This window comes from Musca domestica, unplaced genomic scaffold (assembly GCF_030504385.1).
Source record: "Musca domestica strain aabys unplaced genomic scaffold, Musca_domestica.polishedcontigs.V.1.1 61, whole genome shotgun sequence".
Classification (NCBI taxonomy): Eukaryota; Metazoa; Arthropoda; class Insecta; order Diptera; family Muscidae; genus Musca; species Musca domestica.
The window spans coordinates 1,800,875-1,823,258 of NW_026712367.1; the positions used below are offsets into that span (position 1 = coordinate 1,800,875).

Here is a 22,384-nt window from a genome sequence, read left to right on the forward strand (position 1 = left end):
TATCAGAAAAATGCTGAGTTTTATATATATTTTTTAAAATAAGTTTACATCTGTGGTCTGAATAAAATAAATCGATTAAAAAATCGGCCTTCAGCCTTTATCGACAGCAAAGTCGAAAGTCGACTTACTTATCCCTATTTAGTTTCACACTCGACTTTCAACGGTGTTCTACGTGTCGCGCACGTCGTCGTGTGTTTTTTCAAAACAAGTTGTTGTGTTTTTACGGTTCCAAACAAAACAACAAACAAAAAGGCGCAAATATTCTTGTAATGTATTGTTAATATGATGTGGAAAATCATTTAAAATATGAATATAAAAAGAAAATAATTATCAAGGTAATAAGATATGGAAAACGCAAGGTGTGTGTTAAATGAAAAAACATATGAAAACAAAACAGACAGACCAAATGGAAGAAATTTGACAAAAACGAAACTCTCCTTATTGTTATTTGCGAGTATGTAAAAGGAAGTACACGAAGAAGAAGAGTGAGTAAAATAGGAAGTTGACTCTTAAAAAGGTCAAAAGATGTTCCCCCCCATATCGATTTGGGCAAAAGCCATAATTGGTAAAATTTGTGAATAGCAATAAATAAAAACCAAATCCGATTTTTATTGCAAAATTTAAGCCAAAACCAAGTTCCGAGTTTTATTTTTTGTTGTTGCTAAGATTACTCAATAACAACTGTGGTCTTAGAGTGGAGCTTTGAAATGAAAAGTGACATGAGATTTGGTGAGCCGGACAAGTGAGTGTGCAAAACAAAAGTTTATCAGTTTGTGTGTAGTGGGAATCTTTGAAGAAAATGAAATAAAACAAAGTTTAAAATAATACAAAATATATAAAAAACAACAACAACGAGCACACATAAAATCAACAAATATCAAAAGCGAAAGTCACAACAACAATGCGAGTCGTATCCGTGGCCAGCTAACTAAAAAGACAACATGCCAAACCAAGTTTATTTATGTTGAAATCGCAAATGAAAAAAAAAACAACAACAATAATTGTTCCTTTGTGTGTTGTCAAATTCGTGTGTGTGTTTGTGCGTACGTGCGTGCCTGGGTTTTCTGCACTCAACACAGGGATGGAAAGTTTAGTTTTTCAGTGCCACATTTATACCATTTGATCGATTATGAGAATGATTTTAAAATATGTTATTACAATGTAGGCAAATGTGACAAATGCAAATCTGAAGGTAGAAAATAGGAGAATGAAAATATAGACGAAGGAATGCTCTTTCTTTGAGATCAGCAGAAGGTGAGAGTATCAGCTATAAATTGACATTAATTTTCTTGATCCCCATAATGGGACCTTTTTTGACTTTTTGGGGGTTTTATAAAAAACCCGGGTCCAAAAAATCGATAATCGAACCGTGACCACTTACCACATCATGTGAACACCTTTTGGAAAGGTATTTTCATAAGCTTTCCAATGATGCCTATATTGCCTATACCGCGTCTAGTTGGGGTCTTGAACCCGGTCTTTGGGGTCAAAAATCTGGTGTCCCGGGTCCGTCCCCCAAGAAAAAAATAGTTTCCCCGGATCAGGGTAAAAATACCTATCACTAACGTAAATTACTTGAAATAGAAAATGAGTTACATATTCCTAAACTATTGTAGTAAGTGGTAATTAAAATGTGTTTTGAATTATAGAAAAGTGCAATTTCACTGAATAATTTTATTAAAATGTACAAGTTTTGATTTTCCATCCCTGTCACAACGAACAACGAAAAACAACCCCCTCAATAAAAAAATTAAATAAACCGAGAAATTCGCGAAAAGTAATGCATTTCAATGACGCTAAAATGCAGCTTCCGTCATAGACTAATGGAAATATAGACAAGGGAATGCTCTCACCGTTTATCATCGAAAAAAAAAATAGGATCAGCAGATGTCGTCTATGTCGTTTCAGGGGTATGAGGGAAAATATTAAAGTCACTTAAATCTGAAATGTGAAATATATCAAGAACTGAAGAATATTTTACAATTAAAACCTATTCCAGAATAAAATATAAGTGTAAATAACGTCGTGATGACATCCATGGCCCACTTGGATCCTGATGACATCGAAAAATAGGGTAATAATTAAAGTGAAGTTCTTGAAGAAACGATGAAATGTGTTTTCATAATCAAAGAGCATGTTGACTATGCAAAAGCGTGCAAGTTCATAACTAACTTTCTGTTGTTTATATACTCATTTGTCCCTTCCGTTATCTGTCCGTGCTCTCCCTCTCACTGCCTGTCTCTCACTCACTCTAACGCATCAAATCAAAACAAAAAATCCCCCACAAATAACAAAAACAATGTTGGCCTGTTGAATGAAGCACTCCAAAGGGAGAGACGACATAAAATAGGAAAAAAACGAAAAGCTGTCAATAGAAACAATTAAAATTCTCTGATTATCCCAAAAAGACCGTCAAAGTGCAACGGTCAACGGATAGTCTCCGAGGTATCCGATGTATGAATAATCCTTTTCACCTGTAGTCCGAAATGCCAAACGAGTCGTTTTACGGCCTCAACACAAGCTAGTAGAGTACAAGATACATGACGAAGGATAGCCATATACGTGGATGATATCCTCTTAATGGCATACAATAATAAAGAATCCAAACAATTTATTTGGAAAGACCTCTTGGGAAATTTTTAAAAGTAAGCTCATTACATCGTGGAATTTTCCCCCACCAGTGGTAAGAGACTCACTACGAGCAGAAGTAGCTATTCTTCAGAAGAAGAGGAGAAAAAAGCAGGAGGCAAAATAAAACAAAAAACCCATAGGGGCAAAAATAAAAACTAAAACGAAACAAGTATGAACGCTGTGAGTTCGGAAGGGTCGGAATTTTAAAACCCCCACCATTTGGAACGAATTGAGCATTTATCAAAAAAAAAAAAAAAAAAAAAAAATCCGTTAAATATTCTGCCAAAAACTTTATATATACCGAATGTAGCCATTATATTGGGGCCTATACGACGACGTGGACCTACATAGGCAAAATTTTGTTATGAGCTATTACGATATTCAAATGCGAAACTTAAAAAAAAATCGGTGAATTATGTAGCTAAAATCATTGAAATACCGAATATAGGGAGTTACTATTATCTGGGGGGCTACACCAAAGCGTGGACCTGCACAGACAATTTTCTGTCATAGGCTGTAGTATCCATTTCGAACTTCAAATATAAAATTTGAATCATTTCCGGTGAATAATGTTGCTAAAATCATCAAAATACCGAATATCGAGAGGTGCCGTTATATGGGTGCTATACCAAAACGTGGACCTGCATGACCAATTTTCTGTCATAGGCTCTAGTATCCATTTCGAACTTCAAATACCAAATTGAAACGCTAAAATCTTAAAAATACCCAATATCCGGAGGTATATACCCAATATCCGGAGGTATATGGGTTCTATACGAAGACGTGGACCTGCACTAACAATTTTCTGTCATAGGCTCTAGTATCCATTACGAAATTCAAATACTAAATTTGAAGCAATTCTGGTGCATAATGTCGCCAAAATACCGAAAATATGGAGGTACTACTATAAGGGGGTTATATCAAAACGAGGACCTACATGGCCCATTTTCAATACCAAAAGTCCTGCAGACATAATAAACATTTGAGTAAAATTGTATCAAACTACTTCATTTCGTTCGGAAGCTAGAGTGATTTCCACAGATGGATAGACTGACGGACAACGCTAAATCGACATAGAATTTGAATGGGGTCTAAAATGTATATTTCGAGGTGTTACAAGCGGATTCACAAACTTAATAGACCCTCCATACTATGGTGGAGGATATAAAAAGGACAACAGAACTCCCTAAATAAAAAAAAAATATTTTGAAAAAAGGACATCAAAATGTCCAATCTAAAATAAAAAAGCAATTCCGAAAGAAATGGATCAAGAAGTAAGTTTCTTAGTCCTGGCAGACTATTTCTGCACAACATTGGCATCGATGAGTCAATTTATAAAAATAGTATCGTCAACAAATATAAGATTCGTGTTGAAGAAGTTAAAAAAAAAAAACGTTCCTCAGAGAATCCAGGAAAGTTCAGTGGCAGTGGATAAATGCCTTGTGTTGTCGCATAAATTAATGACGACGAGAACACGAGGCTATAAGTCGAATGGAGATACTGCACAAGCAGAAATTGAGGAATGCTTGCGTGTGTACTATTTTCTTGGTCCGGAAGAAGTAGCACTGGAAGCTGAGTAATGTGCAAAAATTGTCTTTCCTACCTTTGGTGTGTTTTTGATGCCGCTCGAAACTTTGAGGACATAAATATGTTTCCGCCGGCAGGTACTAACTCGGAGGAAAAATTAGAGCCTTTACCCTATATGATGAAGCCAAGGAAGAGGAAAGACGTAATATTGAATCACAAGTGACCCAATCAGCTAATTGAATTAAAATATTAAAAGATATCCTGAAAACAATTAATGATACAAAACGGGGGCTTGAAGATTCGATACTCCCTGCTCGATAAGTTGAAAGAGTCTTACTGAATCCTCACAAACACCTGTATTCTTACAACCGGTGAAGAGGTTGCCGATAGAAAGTTTAAGGTTTAATTTATTGAGACTTTTTTCAGTAACATAATTGGAGGTGAGAGTAACACTTCAGACCATACAGGGTGAGATAAAACTGCTACAAAGTCGAACGTCTTAATTTTTACATTTTTTTTAAATTTTATTGAATGAAAGCAAAAATGTCGGAAATAACATCAAATTTTAAAATACATTTAGATTTGTTCGAATTTTTCAGCTTTGGCATGAATTATGGCCTTCAAACGGCCAATGAAACCGTCACACGCTGCCCGAATGTTGCTCTGCGATATTTTGGCCCATTCCCGGCGAAGCGCTTGCTTGAGGTGATCGACACTTTGGTATATTTTTTTTGCCAATCTTGCTTTCGAAAATACTCCCGACACAATATTCCAACGGATTGGTATCCGGAGATTTTGGTGGCCATTGTGTGCTAAAAATGAATCGAGGAACCTCATTTTATAACCATTCTTGGGTGGCCCGTGCTGAGTGTGATGGTGCTGAGTCCTACGTGAATGTCCAAGGTCTGCGGCCAAAATGTTTGCATGACCAAGGCTTAAATACACCCTCCAGATTTTTTTCGCATTTATTCTGATACCACGAGCGGAGAGATACCATACGAGCGGAGAGCGACCATCAGCTGTTATGGCGTCCCACACCATCACCATGGCCGGCGCTTGTGTTCTGGTGGCCAACCGAAGGTGCACATTTTCAGCTGACCTTTTGAGTATATTTTCTTTCTGTTGCGGTGTTAGTTCTTGCACTTTTTGGAATTTCAATGGCTATACCCAGAGCTCATTTTTCAATATTTGCCGAATGGAATATTGCGATGTGTTCAGCTCACGAGCCATTTTTCGGCCACTGCGAAGCTGGTTTCGATCAAGTCGCTTCTTTACTTTTCGAACAATTTCTGCTGATGTTGCTGTTTTCTTCCGTCCACTTTCTTGACATCGGGCTACCCTATCAGTATCACGGCAACGAGCGTGACTCCATCCTAGACTCCATCATTATCCAGTTCTTTGTCGAAATATTTCTGCATAAAATAGTGTTTGGGATAATCTTTGGCGTTACTCCGGAGCTTTCCGTAAATGAAAAACCGGCTAACTCTTTTTACTTCCACACTTTCTCCTACCGCCGCTGCTTCTTCTGTTAAGCCGTCCTGATCGCCAATTATATTGGATAAATCTTGATGCAATAATTGTAAAAAATTAATCATTTCCCTAGCTCCGGTACGTTTCTGGTTGATAGTATGAACTATATTTGGATTACCTACAGCCATATCGGAGCAAATTTCCGCATCCTGATAATAGAATTGCTCCTCTTTGAGGCGCTCATCGATTTTTTGCTTAACCTTGCGAAGATCCTCGTGGGGTTCCATGATGCGCAATAATTGACAAAAGGTTTCAACAAATGGACTACCTTCGTCAGGATATCTCGGAGATACCACCAGATTTGGCACACTAAACATCATGGTGAAATTTCCACTTAGGTTGGGATAGAATGATGGTTTAACTTCCATCAAAGTACTTATGGGATCATCTTGGTAATTGATGGATCCACGACAGAAGTTACCCACAACTATTTTTTCAACATTGGCCAGGGAATTATTGGCCTGCAGCGGCTTAACGACATCCTCGATCAGATGTATTTGGCCATCGATAGTGTAGATTAGATCGCCCATACCGCCGTGGGACATTAGGAAGAGCATGAGCGTTTTTAGTATAGCGAAATTGCCGTGCTTGAGGTACTGCAGGATGTTGATAAATTCCTGAGTAGTACAATCTTGGATAAGCACAAACGGAATATTGATAACTTTCAGTTCTTGAATGATGCGTCGGACATTCTCTTCACTGCCCTGCCTTACACCGTGATCTGTTTTAAAGCTAAAGCTATTGAATATAATTGCCAGCGCGGGATTTATGCTGTAGAAATAGTAGTCAACATTTGCTGAGGCCTGCAAAATGAAATCGGACATAAGTTCTATCATACTCAGCCCATTGACAGGCATCAGCGGATTATATGACAGGAACTGAGCAATTGATTCCATTTGAAGTGCAATGTCGACGTGTTTTTTTGTGAATAATTGCATCAAAAGCGTGTGATCGGCATTGGACTGGCGAAAAACTTGATGATCGTTCAGCAGATCATCATCCGATTCCGTTATGTCTCCAGCGCATACGGGCCGTTGTGGTGGTATCCACTTTGGCTTTGGACGATGCATGAACGAATAACCGGTAGTCGTAAATTGCTGGGGAAACTTCTCGACCACCATTTGATTTACGTACGGTTCACATTCCATATCGAAGGCACCATTCAATCGATAGCCGCATAGAATCAGTTTCGTTTTGTTACGTAGAGTTTTGTTGCTTTTTATCGCCTTCAATAGCTTTACCAGCATTTTGTTTCTGCACTTGCAGTTGATATTCAAAAGCACCACAATGCAGGCATATCGAATGTACGTACCTGTTTTTAATTTCTCGTAGACTCTCTGAGGTCTTTCGGGGTAATAGTCGAATTCGAAAATTTTAGCTCTTACTTGTATGTTGTGGAAAAAACGCCTGATATCGTTTATCTCGGGATCCCCATGGTGCTCATCACAAAGGAGTATGTGCAGGCGCATACCTAGGCCGAAGTTTGTGCGGGCATTATAAAATGGTTGAAGAAATACATGTGTTTCATCGACATTGGCGACCTCGAAAATATCCTCTTCGTACAGATCTTCGTTAAATTCAAGATCAAACAAACTAATTTTAGGCTGGGGCGGTTCGTTTTGTCCAGAAGCACCCGCCATTTTGGACGTTCGAAAATATACTAAACCGAAATATGAGTCAGCTCTTTGTGGAAAACAATAGCTTTACTTTTACGAGAGTAGCGTACACCAGACACGGAGAGAGGGAGAGAGAGTGAGAGATAGAGCAATTTTTGTAACCCAACAAACTTTTATTCAATGTTTGTGCATTTTAATATTTCGCACAAATAAAACATTTATGTGAAGGTGTGCTGATATGACTTCGATACGAATTATATAAAAAAAAAATTATTTGAGCAATAGATATACCGCACCGCGAGTTTCGCCAAATTATACAATACGATTGAATATGTAAAAATCAATTCAATTTGAGCTGATATTACATATATGGTGAGCAATAACCGTAAAATCGGATAAAGATGTATATCCCAGATATATACAAATCTGAACCGATCTCGACAACATTTGGCAGAGATTTTTTCGTATCTGATGCCTGGTATAAAATATCATTGTTGTGGAGTGCATATTAGGCATGTGAGACACTTTAACATCAAATCGGACGAAAAATATATAGGGTGAGATAAAAAAAAAACTGCAACAAAGTCAAACGCCATAATTTGTATTTATACCCTACACCACATAGTGGTAAGGGTATTATGTCTTTGTGCATTTGTTTGTAACAGGCAAAAGGAAACGAGACAGACCCATAGTTCCTTTTGATGATCTCCATAGATGAGTTGATTTATGCATGTCCGTCCGTCTGTCCATGTATTCTTGTGAACAAAATGCAGGTCGCATTTATTATCCGATTGAGATGAAATTTTCCAAACAACATTTGTTTAGCAACGAAGGACGAACCCTATTGAAATTGGAGATAATCGGTAAAAAATTAGATATTGCTCCCATATATATCTTCGTCCGATTTGCCTTTTATTGTGCAGCAAACGTGTAATATCAGCCCGAATAGTATGGAATTTTGCACATACAACCATATTAGGCCTGAAAATAAATATGCCAAATTTGATTGAAATCGGTTCAGATATAGCTAATAGCTCCGATATATATTGTTCATCCGATTTGTTATTTTTATCCTCAGCAGCCGTTATATGCTCTCTGTAACAACAATATTTGGGGAAATATATCGAATACACCTCAGAAATACCTTTGCTAAAATTTATCGAGATCGGTTCAGATTTGGATATAGCTCCCATATATAACTTATAACGTCCGATTTGCCTTTTATTGTGCCCCAAACGTCTAATTTTTATCCAAATGGGATGGGATTTGGCACATGCGATTGAATTGAGTCTCGAAGCTAGTATGCCAAATTTGGTGAAGATCGGTTCAGGTATAGCTATAGCTCCCATATATATTGTTCATCCGATTTGTTGTATTTGTTACCCACAGCCGTAATATGCACTCCGTAACAACGATATTCAGGGAAATATATCTTATACAGCTCAGAAATATTTTTGCCAAATTTTATCGAGATCGGTTCCGATTTGGATATAGCTCCCATATATATCTTTATCTGATTTCAAATTAATTTTGCACCAAATGGGCAATACAAGTCCGAATTTAAAAGATACAAATGCTTCGGCATATTTAGTCCTTTGAACTTTAAATTATAATTATAATCATAGCGTGTATGATTAAATTCTCCCATAAAAACTTTTAATTGTTATGTGGAGCTCTACTAAATTAGCAAACAAAGACCTAAAATGGTAAAGACTAGACAAAATTCATTTTGAGCAAATGGTTTGTGTCTATACTATCTAGATAACAGCTCATGACAGGACCATGCTAATATAAAAAAGGCATTTATAGAACAAAAAGACAAACAAAAGTTTGAAAAATCAAAAAATTGGGTTTCAATATTCTACTCAATAGACTTTCCCAGTTAATTGTATATTGCCTAAGCGATTACGATATCATAACAACAGAGGTTTTGGACTTTCTTTACTTCTAAATTTCATTGGATGAAAGCAAAAAATGTCGAAAACAGCATCAAATTTTAGAATAATTTTAGATTTTTTCGAATTGGTCACCTTTGACACGAATTATGGCCTTCAAACGGCAAATGAAACCGTCACGCGCTGCCCGAATATTGCTCTGCGGTATTTTGACCCATTACCGGCGAAGCGCTTGTTTGAGGTGATCTTTGGTATTTTTTAGTGCCAACCTTGCTTTCCAAAATACTCCAGACACATTAGGTCAATGGATTCGTATCCGGAGATATTGGTTGCCATTGTGCACTGGAAATGAAGCGAGGAACCACATTTTGTAACCATTCTTGGGTGGCGCGTGCTGAGTGCGATGGTGCTGAGTCCTGTCCAAGGTCTGCGGCCAAAATGTTTGCGTGCCCAAGGCTTTAATACACCCTCCAGAATATTTTCGCGATAATATTCTGCATTTATTCTGATGCCACGGACGATTAATACGAGCGGAAAGCGACCATCGGCTGTTATGGCGGCCCACACCCACACCATGGCCGGCACTTGAGTTCTGGTTGGCAACCGAAGGTGCACATTTTCAGCTGACCTCTTTGGCAAGTAAACACGATCATTTTGTTTGTTTACAAACTGCAGGACAAAGAATGTTTTTTCATCGGAGAAAACCAAATTCGGCAGTTCACCACTTTTGCGAAAACGAAGCAACTCTTTAGCTCTTTTGAGTCTATTTTCTTTCTGTTGCGGTGTTAGTTCTTGCATTTTTTGGAATTTCAATGGCAATGACCCCGAGCTCATTTTCCGATATTTGCCGAATGGAATATTGCGATATGTTCAGCACACGAGCCATTTTTCGGCCACTGCGAAGCGGGTTTCGATTAAGTCACTTCTTTACTTTTCGAACCGTTTCTGCCGATTTTGCTGTTTTCTTCCGTCCACTTCCTTGACGTTGGGCTACGTTACGTAACGAGCGATGGTACGAGACACAAAAGATTTATTCACATTTAAAGGCTGGAGTGCTCTAACGATAGCCACTTGTGGTTTTCCAGCCAAATATAAAGAAATCACACTATCACGCTAGAATTCCATCATGAATAACTTTTTTTCTGGAAAATTCTCCGCAAAATGCTTTTGTACGCTTGTAAACAATATAAGGAAATGTCACTGCCATAATTTTTAATGCTGTCGGACGAGTGGCTTAAAAATGACAGCAGCCTGAAGTTGGTTGCAGTTTTTTCATCTCCTCTTATATATCCAAATATTAACCGATTTTGACAAGCTCTTATTTCTGAGCTGATATCTATTACTAAATATTATTCTTGTACCTTGGATTCTACCCATGTGCGGGACTTACTCTAAATCGGAGGAAACATATATATGGGTTCTATAGCTCTATCTGAATCGATATTCTTTAAATTTGATGTACTTTAAATTTGGTGCACAATTAACCCGAAATCGGTAGAAGATATATATGGGAGCTATATCTAAATTTGAATCGATTCTCACCAGCAGAAGGTCCAACTTAAAACTGGACTGCTTTGGCATCGATCTTTGTTGATTATCGGCAATAAGGCTCCTGATATGACACCTAGTCTCAAATGTGCAGACATCGAATTTCCTGATGAAATCGAAAAGTCAATAAAAGTTCCATTAGGAGGTTACAGGTGATTATATATAATGGGAAGAACAATAGGAAGAAAGTAGACAATGTAAAATATGTTAGACCAAAAGGAAAATAACGACAGAGAATTGAAAGATGGGTTACACGAACCGAAGGCAAATCTATGAAAACAAATTGCAATCTTTGTGCAAACATGTAATCGCGTTGCCTACTCGAATGAGAAATAACAAACGAACCATCCAGTTGCAAGCTGTTCGTTCGTGTTCCGCTAACACAGCGGCATTGATGTGACGGCCCAAAAAAGTTTTGCTGGGATATAAAACAATTTGCAAAAGCAAAGAGAGAAAAACAAATGCATAAAGATTGCACAACGTTGGTAAATATATGAGTCTGTATCAGGGTTGCCATTTTCACGATTTTTTACTCAAAAATTGGGAAATGACGATTTGCCGATTTTTGCCTCAAAAATGACGTCATTTCGTTTTAGAACTTTCTTGCAGTTTTTTGTATATCATATTTATTTAGGTCCGATACGAAGTGGGCAATATTGACCCATTTCTTCCGAACCTACTCCACAGAGGGTCAAAAATTGGATATTCATCTGTCGGCAAAACCGACTGATACTTTTTAACTTGTTTTACTAAAACTAAAATATTTTCCGGGGTATTAAAATTGAATTTCTCGTTTTTTTCTTTGCAGTTCATCAAATATTTGCTCCTTGAAGTCTTAAACTACAAATTTATCTAGACTCCAATTTCAAATATGTAAATCTTGTTGGCATCGCAAAAAGGAAAAAAAAAACAGCCAAAGCTCTCTATTTTCTTTACACCCTTTACATCCAATCCAAAGGAATTCTGCTCACCTTTAGCCCCTAGTCCTGTGGCAAAAATTGGCAATATCTACTACTCTAATCCGGCCTGGCGTAACTAATTATGAGTGTATCCAGTACTCTAACACTAAGTCGAGTTTCTTCATTTGAAGAAAATCAATATAAATCTCACTGTGGTGGTGGTGGTGTAGGTTATCAAAGTGGTCTCAACACCAACAGCCACCATAAAAATAATCTCTCTGGCTCGGCGACATTTTATCAATTTCCTGGAATAGAAAGATCGCCCTGTCATCGTGACTACACTCTGAGTAATAGCAAAACCGAACCCATGCATCTAAAGCTGGATGATGACCCAGCATTAGAACGCCTGGAATCGCCAACGCCAGCAATAGCCATTGCCGCCACACCTGCCACAAGTCTTCTATTGCATAAAAGCAACAGCTATAATGGCATGTCGCTGAAACCCAAGTCCACCATCATAAAACAGGATAGTTTTAATGGACGCATTAATACCAGTCTAACCGACAGTGATAGTGAATACGGCAGTGCCATACTTATTGGCTGCAACAATACAACACCCCTGGAGGGAATGATTCATACTGCCGCCGCGTCTCTATGTGCCAACGAAGAGGACTGTGACGAGCACGATTCATTTTTGATTAGCAGCAATGGCATTGCCGATGCCGCCGCAGCTGCAGCTGCCTCGACGAACTCCTCTTCTCCACCGCCATTGTTAAGTGCAAAAAATCGTCGTTCCACACACCGTGCAAATAGTAAAACCCGCTCCTCAATCTGCTATCGCGCCAATGCCTTTATCTCCCGCAATTGGTATCTCAGCTATTTGGTACCGCTTTCCATACTCTTGGCCCTAATGTTTGTGGCCTATTTGACGCGGGACTATGCGAAACGTCTGCTCTTTTGGATTGAAACGCAAAATCCTTGGGTAATATTTGCTGTATTCATGCTGCTGTTTGTTGTTGTTAGTTTTCCCATTGTTGTTGGCTATTTTGTACTGATGATAACGGCCGGTTACTTATTCGGTTTGATACGGGGCTTCCTAACTGTGATATTGGGTGCAAATATGGGTATTGCCATTGCTCATCTAACCTTAAGGAGTCTAAAGCATCGATTGCCGGTGCAAAAGTAAGTACCTAATGTTACATTTCTACATTTCTGTTAATCACTTTTTATAGCATACTTTTAGGCGCTTAAAGTAATTTGTTATCTGAAAGGATAATTTGTAATATTCATAGCATATGTGTAATTCAATTCAAATTTTTATTGAGTCTTTTTTTTTTAACACGAAAATTTACAATTTTGAAGTGAAGAAAGAAATACTTAAAACTATAATGTTTTGTTTTAATGACTAAAGCGTATTTTCAGCGTCTGGCTTTACAAAAATTGATAATTAGTGTTTACTAAACTAAGAGTGTATATCGTGCTTGCTCCCGGCACTACAATGCATATGTGTAATGTAAACATAATATATGTAGATATATTATATAGCATGGTAGAACAGTATATATGTATTTCGAAAAGTAGAGCGTTTCGTTAAAGTTTGAAATTTGTTGTGTGCACCTAAAATTCTGCTACAAAATTGTTAATCACAAAATGTTAAAAAATAACTTTACATATGACCCTAAAAAGATGTGAAAACTAGCCCTTAGCTATCACGCTTTTTATACCCTTGGCCGTATGGCCAGAGAGGGTATACAGGGTAAGCAAAAAAAAACTGCAACAAAGTCAAACGCCATAATTTTTGCATTTTTTTTTTCAATTTTTTTGAATGAAAGCAAAAAATGTGGGAGATAGCATTAAATTTTAGAATAAGTTTAGATTTGTTCGAATTGGTCATCTTGGATACGAATTATGGGCTGAAACCGTCACACGCTGCCCGAATGTTGTTCTGCGGTATTTTGGCCCATTCCCGGCGAAGCGCTTGCGTGAGGTGATCGACACTTTGGTATTTTTTAGTGTCAATCTTGCTTATCAAAATACTCCAGACACAATAGTCCAACAGATTGGTGGTATCCGGAGATTTTGGTGACCATTGTGCGCTTGAAATGAAGCGAGGTACCTCATTTTGTAACCTTTCTTGGGTGTTGGAGTGCCCAACGTCTGCGGCCAAATTTTTGCATGCCCGATTGCCCGAGAGGGTATACAGGGTGAGATAAAAACTGCAACAAAGTCGAACGCCATAATTTTAACTTTTTTGAAAGCAAAAAATTTCGGAAATAGCATCAAAAGTTAGAATTAGTTTAGATTTGTTCGAATTGGTCACCTTTGGCCCGTATTATGCCATTCAAAGGGCCAAACCGTCACACGCTGCCCGATTGTTGTTCTGCGGTATTTTGTCCCATTTCCGGCGAAGCCCTTGCTTGAGGTGATCGACACATTGGTATTTTTTAGTGCCAACCTTGCTTTCCAAAATACTCCAGACACAATAGTCCAACGGATTGGTATCGGAAGTTTTGGTTGCCACTGTGCGCTGGAAATGAAGAGAGAAACCTCATTTTGGAACCATTCTTGGGTGGCGCGGCCTGAGAGTGAGCGATGGTGCTGAGTCCAAGGTCTGCGGCCAAAATGTTTGCGTGGCCAAGGCTTTAATACACCCTCCAGAATATTTTCGCTATAATATTCGGCATTTATTCTGATGCCACGGTCGATTAATACGAGCTGAGAGCGACCATTGGCTGTTATGGCGGCCCACACCATCACTATGGACGGCGCTTGAGTTCTGGTGGCCAACCGAAGGTGCATATTTTCACCTGACCTCTTTGGCAAGTAAACACGATTAGTTTGTTTGTTTTCAAACAGCTGGATAACGAATGTTTTCGCATCAAAGAAATCCAAATTCGGCAGTTCACCACTTTCGACCAAGCGAAGTAACTCTTTAGCTCTTTTGAGTCTATTTTCTTTCTGTTGCGGTGTAAGTTCCTGCACTTTTTGGAATTTCAATGGCTTTGCCCATTGGAATATTCCGAATGGAATATTGCGATATGTTCAGCTCACAAGCCATTTTTCGGCCACTGCGACGCAGATTTCGATTAAGTTGCTTCTTTTCTTTTCGAACGATTTCTGCTGATGTTGTTGTTTTCTTTCTTGACGTCGAGCTACGCTTCCTAGTATCACGGTAACAAGCGATGGTAGGAGACACAAAAGATTTATTCACATTTAAATGCTGGAGTGCTCTAACGCTAACCACTTGCGGCTTTCCAGCCAAATATAAAGAAATCACACTATCACGCTTGAATTCCTTCAGGAATAACTTTTTTTCTGGAAAATTCTTACCAAAAAGCTTTTGTACGCTTGTAAACAAATAATGAACTGTTACTGGAATAATTTTAACAGCTGTCGGACGAGTGGCTTAGAAATGACAGCAGTCTGAATTTGGTTGCAGTTTTTTCATTTCACTCCGAAATCATTTGATACGGTCAAAAAGTACCTAGTCGAAATAATGGTTTGGACCCTAGGTCTCTATGAACCAAATGCGTTTCAGCACATTTGGAGTGCAGCTTGGGGTGTCCGCCCGCAAAAAAAGAACTGAAGCGCAATTAATTCTAAAAATATCTCTAAAAAAGCAAGAATTTGAAATTTCACAACGGTTTATGCTCACTCTCACACACACATAAATTAATTGTCGCGAGGCATAGTTCAATTTATTTATTTTTGTATTTGTTCCGATAAGAATAACATGTTCCGGAATGTCGAGAGGCATTATGTTTTTGATGTCAAGTCTGACACTTTTGTCTTTTTCTTTTTTTTTTTTTTGGAAAAAAAATCAGTTTGTTTTAAACAAAACGGAACCAACCAAGGCGTAACGGAACCAACTTATCTTTCAACGTGATTTAACGAATTTTGTCTGCCCTTCAAACGTGGATATTTTTTTTTGGAAAATCTTTTCAAGGCCCAACCGAACTTCAAGCGAGGATATTTAAAGAGAGCATATTTCAAGCTAAACAGAACTTAAAGTGGGGATTTTTTAAAGAGTATTTTTCAAGACGGTGTGGAACTTAAAGTGGGGATATTTTATGAACAATTTTCGGGGACCCTTTCGGTGGACGCTTTGAGAATCGATCTTCTGAATTGGGGTTTTTAAAAATAAAATTTTTGAGAACCTAACTATACTTCCGACTTGAATATTTTGAGAATTTTTTATGCAAAGTCTTACAGAACTTCAAACTCATATTTTTAGAGGATTATTTTTTGGTCGAGACCTACTCATCTTCTAACGTGATTTAACAAATGGTTTTGGAGGACCAACTGCCTTACAAACGTGAATATGTATATCCTACACCACATAGCGGCAAGGGTATTATGATTTTGTGCATTTGTTTGTAACAAGGAGAAGGAGGAAGCGAGATAGACCTGTAGTTACTTTTAATGATCTTCATAGAATCGCTTTCTAAGCTGATTTATGCATTTCAGTCCGTCCGTCTGTTCACGTATTTTTGTGAAAAAAACTTTCAGTTGGTTGAGATGCAGTTTACCAAACAATATTTTCTGGGCCCAAGGACGAACCCTATTAAAATTGGTGAGAATCGGTTCAAATTGTGCACCAAATTGCCAATATCAGTTCAAAAGACTTGAATATTGGCACTTTTGACCGATTTCAGTCTACAAGCAAATACATCAAATTTGGTGAAAATCGGTTCAGATATAGCTATAGCTCCCATGTATATGTGTCATCCGATTTGGGGTTTCAAGTCCCTCACATGCGTAATATGCACTTCAAATCAATGATCTCTGGTACCAGTTAGCAGATACAGCCCAGAAATACCTCTGTCAAATTTTATCGAGATCGGAACAGATTTTTTCGGGTTTATTGTGCACCAAATTGCCAATATCAGCTTAAATCCGAATTCTGTCTACAAGCAAATACATCAAATTTAGTGAAAATCTGTTCAGATATAGCTAAAGCTTCTATATATATTTTTCATCCGATTTGGGGTTTCAAGTCTCTCACATGCGTAATATGCACCCCACAGCAATGATATTTGGTAGCAGGTGCAGCCCAGAAATACCTCTGATAAATTTTATCGAGATTGGTTCAGATTTGGATATGGCTCCCATATATATATTCAACCGATTTCGGGTTTATTGTGCACCAAATTGCAAATATCAGCTCAAATGGTCTGAATTTTGGCACATTTGTCCGAATTCTGTCTACAAGCAAATACATCAAATTTGGTGAAAATCTGTTCAGATATAGCTATAGCTCCCGTGTATATTTCTCATTCGATTTGGGGTTTTAATGCCCTCACATGCGTAATATGTACTCCACAGCAATGATATTTGGTACCAGTTAGCAGATACAGGCTTAAAATACCTCTGTTAAATTTCATCGAGATAGGATCAGATTTGGATATAGCTCCCATATTTATCTTTATCCGACTTCAAGTTTATTATGCACCAAATTGCAAATATCAGCTCAAATGGTCTGAATTTTGGTACATTCGACCGAATTCAGTCTAGAGGCAAATACTTCAAGATCGGTAAAGATATAGCTATAGCTTCCATATATATTTCTCATACTATTTGGGGTGTTAATGCCCTCACATGCGTAATATGGACTCCATAAAAGTGATCATTGGTACCAGTTAGCAGGTACAGCCCAGAAATACCTCTGATAAATTTTATCGAGATCGGTTCAGATTTGGATATAGCTCCCATAGAAAAAGTAGAGTATTAGAGATTTAAAAAAATATATGTGTGAAGGTGCTCCGCGGCTAGAGATCTTGCCGTGTCGTCTTTAGCCACTTAAATCTTCTGGCTAATTGAAGACTTACTGTAGGGTCTGTGTTAGAGAACGAAGACAAATCATGTGACACTTGTTCCCCCACCAGCCTGTGTCTCACGTTAATGTGTGCTGGACAGTGGCAGAGCAGATGTTCGATCGTCTCAATTTCTTCTTCGTCCTGACATATTCTACAGTAATAAATGTCATCGCTATCACATTTCGAGGTCATTACCCTCACCTTGTAGTGACTTGTGATGATACCCCGCACAAGTTTTATGTCAGGTTTAGATAATGACAGTAGCGACTTTGTTCTCATCTTCGAGAGTATGGGTCAGATTCTTTTGGAGATCTTGCATTCCCTCTCGTCCAGCCATTTTTTTTTGAATTCTCTCCGAGTAATGTTTATGAATAACCTGTAGGAAGTGGCATATAGGGGTGGTTTAGCCGATTTTTCAACTTCAATGGTAGTCGATTCGGATCCTAGCCTAGAAAATTCGTCTGCAGTCTCGTTGCCTGGAATATTGCAATGACCAGGAACCCCACCAGAGCTGGATGGACAACCCAGCGTTTTTCAAGGATCTCCTGCAGTCCAAAACATCCTTAGACTTGATAGTAGAGGAGTTAAAGGCTTTCAGTGCCGCTTGACCATCGATGTATATAGTCACCGGACTGATAGCCTCGTTGTTCCTCGGTACTAACAGGTATATGGCTTTTTTGACCTCAAAAATTTCCGCCTGGAATACGCTACAGTCGTTTCTAAGCTTTGAGGATTTGCAAACATTAAGAGTGTCACAGAAGACACCAGCTTTCGTACCGCATTCCATATTTGAACCGTCGGCATAGACAGCTATGCCGCAGAAAGGTGGATTGTTACGGGCCCAGGTATCCCTATCAGGTATGTATTGGATATAGCTGACATATATATATTTATCCGATTTCAGGTTTATTGTGCACCAAATGGCTAATATCAACCCGAGTGAACCTTAATCTTGGCAATTCCGACTGAATTCATCTTAGAAACAAGTACTTCAAATGTCGAGGAAATCGCTTCAGATATAGCTATAGCTTCCATGCATATGTTTCATCCGATTTTGGGTTTTTATACCCTCCACCATAGTATATACCCCCCATACTATGGTGGAGGGTTAAGTTTGTCATTCCGTTTGTAATACCTCGAAATATACGTTTTAGACCCCCAAAGTATATATATTCTTGATCAGCATAAAATTTTATGTCGATTTAGCGATGTCCGTCCGTCTATCCGTATGTCCGTGGAAATCACTCTAGTTTCCGAACGAATTCAAGTAGATTGATAAAATTTTACTCAAATGTATATTATGTCTGCAGGACTTTTGGTATTGAAAATGGGCCATGTAAGTCCACGTTTGGGTATAGCCCCCATATAAGGGTACATCCCTATATTCGGTATTTGGATGATTTTAGCGACATTATTCTTCGGAATTGTATCAAATTTAGTATTTGAAGTTCGCAATGTATACTACAGTCTATGACAGAAAATTGTCTGTGCAGGTCCACGTCTTCGCATAGCCCCCATATAAGGGTACCTCCCTATATTCGGTATTTGGATGATTTTAGCGACATTATTCTTCGGAATTGTTTCAAATTCAGTATTTGAAGTTCGCAATGAATACTACAGCCTAAGACAGAAAATTGTCTGTGCAGGTCCACGTCTTCGCATAGCCCCCATATAAGGGTACCTCCCTATATTCGGTATTTGGATGATTTTAGCGACATTATTCTTCGGAATTGTATCAAATTTAGTATTTGAAGTTCGCAATGAATACTACAGCCTAAGACAGAAAATTGTCTGTGCAGGTCCACGTCTTCGTATAGCCCCCATATAACGGTACCTCCCGATATTCGGTATTTGGATGATTTTAGCGACATTATTCTTCGGGATTGTATCAAATTTAATATTTGAAGTTCGCAATGTATACTACAGCCTATAACAGAAAATTGTCTGTGCAGGTCCACGTCTTCGTATAGCCCCCATATAAGGGTACCTCCCTATATTCGGTATTTGGATGATTTTAGCGACATTATTCTTCGGAATTGTATCAAATTTAGTATTTGAAGTTCGCAATGTATACTACAGTCTATGACAGAAAATTGTCTGTGCAGATCCACGTCTTCGTATAGCCCCCATATAACGGTACCACCGGATATTGGTTATTTGGATGATTTTAGCGACATTATTAACCGGAATTGTTTAAAATTTGATATTTAAAGTTCGTAATGGGTGCTACAGCCTATGACAGAAAATTGTCTGTGCAGGTCCACGTCTTCGTATAGCCCCCCTATACCGGTACCTTCCGATATTCGGTATTTTGATGAATTTAGCTACCTTATTCCCCGATTTTTTTAAGTTTCGCATTTGAATATTGCAATGGCTTATGAAAAATGTTACCTATGCTGGTCCATGTCATCGTATAGACCCTAAAATAACAGCTACATTTAGTATTTCTAAGATTATAACATAAATTTTTAACGGATTTTATTGTTTTTGAGAATTGTCAAATTCGTTCCAAATGGTGGAGGGTATTCAAAGTTCGGCCCAGCTGAACTTACAGCTTTTTTACTTGTTGGCTATTATATAGTCGTCCCCGCCCGACTTTTGACCTTTCCTTACTGGTTTAAAAAAAATGTTTTCAATGTCTAACAGAATTTAAGGCGGAGATTTTTATTGAATATATTTCAAGGCCTATCACAACTCCAACTATAAATTTTGAAATGAAAATTTGTTAAAGAATTGGTTTTGAAAATTTTGTCAAGTTTTTCTTTCCCATTCCCTGACTAACCTGTTGACTGCCTTTAATTTCGAAACATTTGTTCAATAATAACAATTAAGAGCTGACCTTGAATTACAAAAAAGTTTATCAAGTAAATACACCACACCAGACACAACATAACAACAATGCCAATAAAGAAAAGGAGGGACGGACGGGCAAACCCGAAAGCTATTAGCCGAAGACTAACTAACTGGCTGGTATAAATATTTGATAGACAAATCGGGGAAAAGGTCACGTAAAGGATTGTAATCAATTGCGTGCTGTTTTTTTTACTTGTACTGAAACTCAACCCCGTCCCCCTTACTCTTTTCAAATGTCAGAGGGGCTATTTGATTGGAGAACGAAGGCACACGTTTTTCTATTTCACAAATTGTGGAAATTTATTTCTCATTTTAAGTGATACAAAACCAACCCCCCTCCGCCCTGTCTTCTTTTTATAGAAGAATTTTAAGATCCCCATTCCCCCATATAGCTTGGCATGTACTATGTGTCTAATTGAACTGTGACCCATTTAATGCAATTCGCTTCGGCATCAATGATAAGAATCATTTGAAAGAATAAAACTAAACTAAATAATGAAACAAGTGTAGACATGTTCTGAAAACAAAATTGTTTTTTTGGAGACTTTTTATGGTTTCTTATCGTCGAACAGCGAAAGAAAGAAAACAAGAAACGCCATGGAAGAAGCACCCGCCAGCCGACCGGCCCCCACCACACCAAGGTGAAATATTATTTTGGTCACGTTTTTTTGTTTTTTATTTTATACCCTCCACCATACTATGGAGGGTATATTAATTTTGTCATTCCGTTTGTAACTCCTCGAAATACTCACGTCAGACCCAACAAAGTATATATATTCTTGATCAGCGTAAAATTCTAAGACGATTTAGCCATGTCCGTCTGTCTGTCTGTGTGTCTGTCTGTCTGTCCGTCTGTCTGTCTGTCTGTCTGTTGTAATCACGCTATCTTTCGAACAAATTGAGATAGAAGGCTAAAATTTTGCACACATGTATATTTTGCCAGTAGGCAGGTTAAGTTCGTAAATGGGTTATGTAGGTCAAAGTTTTCATATAGCCCCCATATAACGGTAACTCTCGATATTCGGTATTTTGATGATTTTAGCGACATTATTCACCGGAATTGTTTCAAATTTGGCATTTGAAGTTCGTAATGGATACTACAGCCTAAGACAGAAAATTATCTGTGCAGGTCCACGTCTTCGTATAGCCCCCATATAACGGTACCCCCCGATATTCGGTATTTTGATGATTTTAGCGACATTATTTAACGGAACCGTTCCAAATTTGGTATTTGAAGTTCGTAATGGATACTACATCCTAAGTCAAAAAATGAGCCATGTAGGTCCATGTCTTCCTATAGCCCCCATATACCGTACCTCCCCCGATATTCGGTATTTTGATGATTTTAGCGACATTATTTAACGGAACCGTTCCAAATTTGGTATTTGAAGTTCGTAATAGATACTGCAGCAGAAAACAGAAAATGGACCATGTAGGTCCACGTCTTCGTATAGGCCCCATATACCGTACCCCCCGATATTCAGTATTTTGATGATTTTAGCGACATTATTTACCGGGATTGTTTTAAATTTCGCATTTGAAGTTCGTAATGGATACTTCAGCCCATGCCAGAAAATTGTCTGTGCAGGTCCACGTCTTCGTATAGCCCCCATATAACGGTACCCCCTATATTCGGTATTTTGATGATTTTAGCTACATTATAAACAAATTTTTCTTCAAGTTTCGCATTTAAATGTTGTAATAACTTATGACAAAAGTTGCCTATGCAGGTATACGTCGTCGTATAGACATTCGGTATTTTTAAGATTTTAACAGAATTTTAAAGGATTTTTTTTTATTTTATTTATTTATTTATTTATTTTATTTTTTTTTTTTGGAAATTGCCAAATTTGTACCAAATGGTGGAGGGTATTAAAAGTTCGGCCCGGCCGAACTTATAGCTTTTTTACTTGTTTTTTCTGAATTGCTATCGTGCAGTGGAAACATCAAATCGATTGGCAGTGGGGGGTGGTAGGTGGGAAAGAAATAATTTTATTTATTTTTTGTAAACTATTTTAAATGCCTCTTAAGTTCAGTTGTAGCAATATCGAGTAAAACACAAAGACATG

The 22,384-nt window shown here is 38.0% G+C and overlaps 2 protein-coding genes across 3 annotated transcripts in view; one reads left to right on the plus strand and one right to left on the minus strand.

The window, feature by feature from the left end:
- The first annotated feature begins 133 nt into the window (after positions 1-133).
- LOC101893360 (uncharacterized) overlaps positions 134-22,384 on the plus strand; it is a 51,026-nt gene continuing 28,775 nt past the window's right edge. The window contains exons 1-2 of one of the 2 annotated variants that reach the window (XM_059129467.1): positions 134-335; positions 11,556-12,828. In XM_059129467.1, coding sequence (XP_058985450.1) covers positions 11,789-12,828 — 1,040 coding nt within the window. In that variant the 5' untranslated portion in view covers positions 134-335; positions 11,556-11,788. The remainder of the gene's footprint in view (positions 336-11,555; positions 12,829-22,384) is intronic. The other variant, XM_005182453.4, reaches the window with a different exon arrangement.
- LOC109612390 (uncharacterized) lies at positions 4,658-7,370 on the minus strand. Its single transcript, XM_020036406.2, has one exon. The coding sequence runs from the start codon at positions 7,326-7,328 to the stop codon at positions 5,532-5,534; it is 1,797 nt and encodes a 598-aa protein (XP_019891965.1). The 5' UTR covers positions 7,329-7,370; the 3' UTR covers positions 4,658-5,531.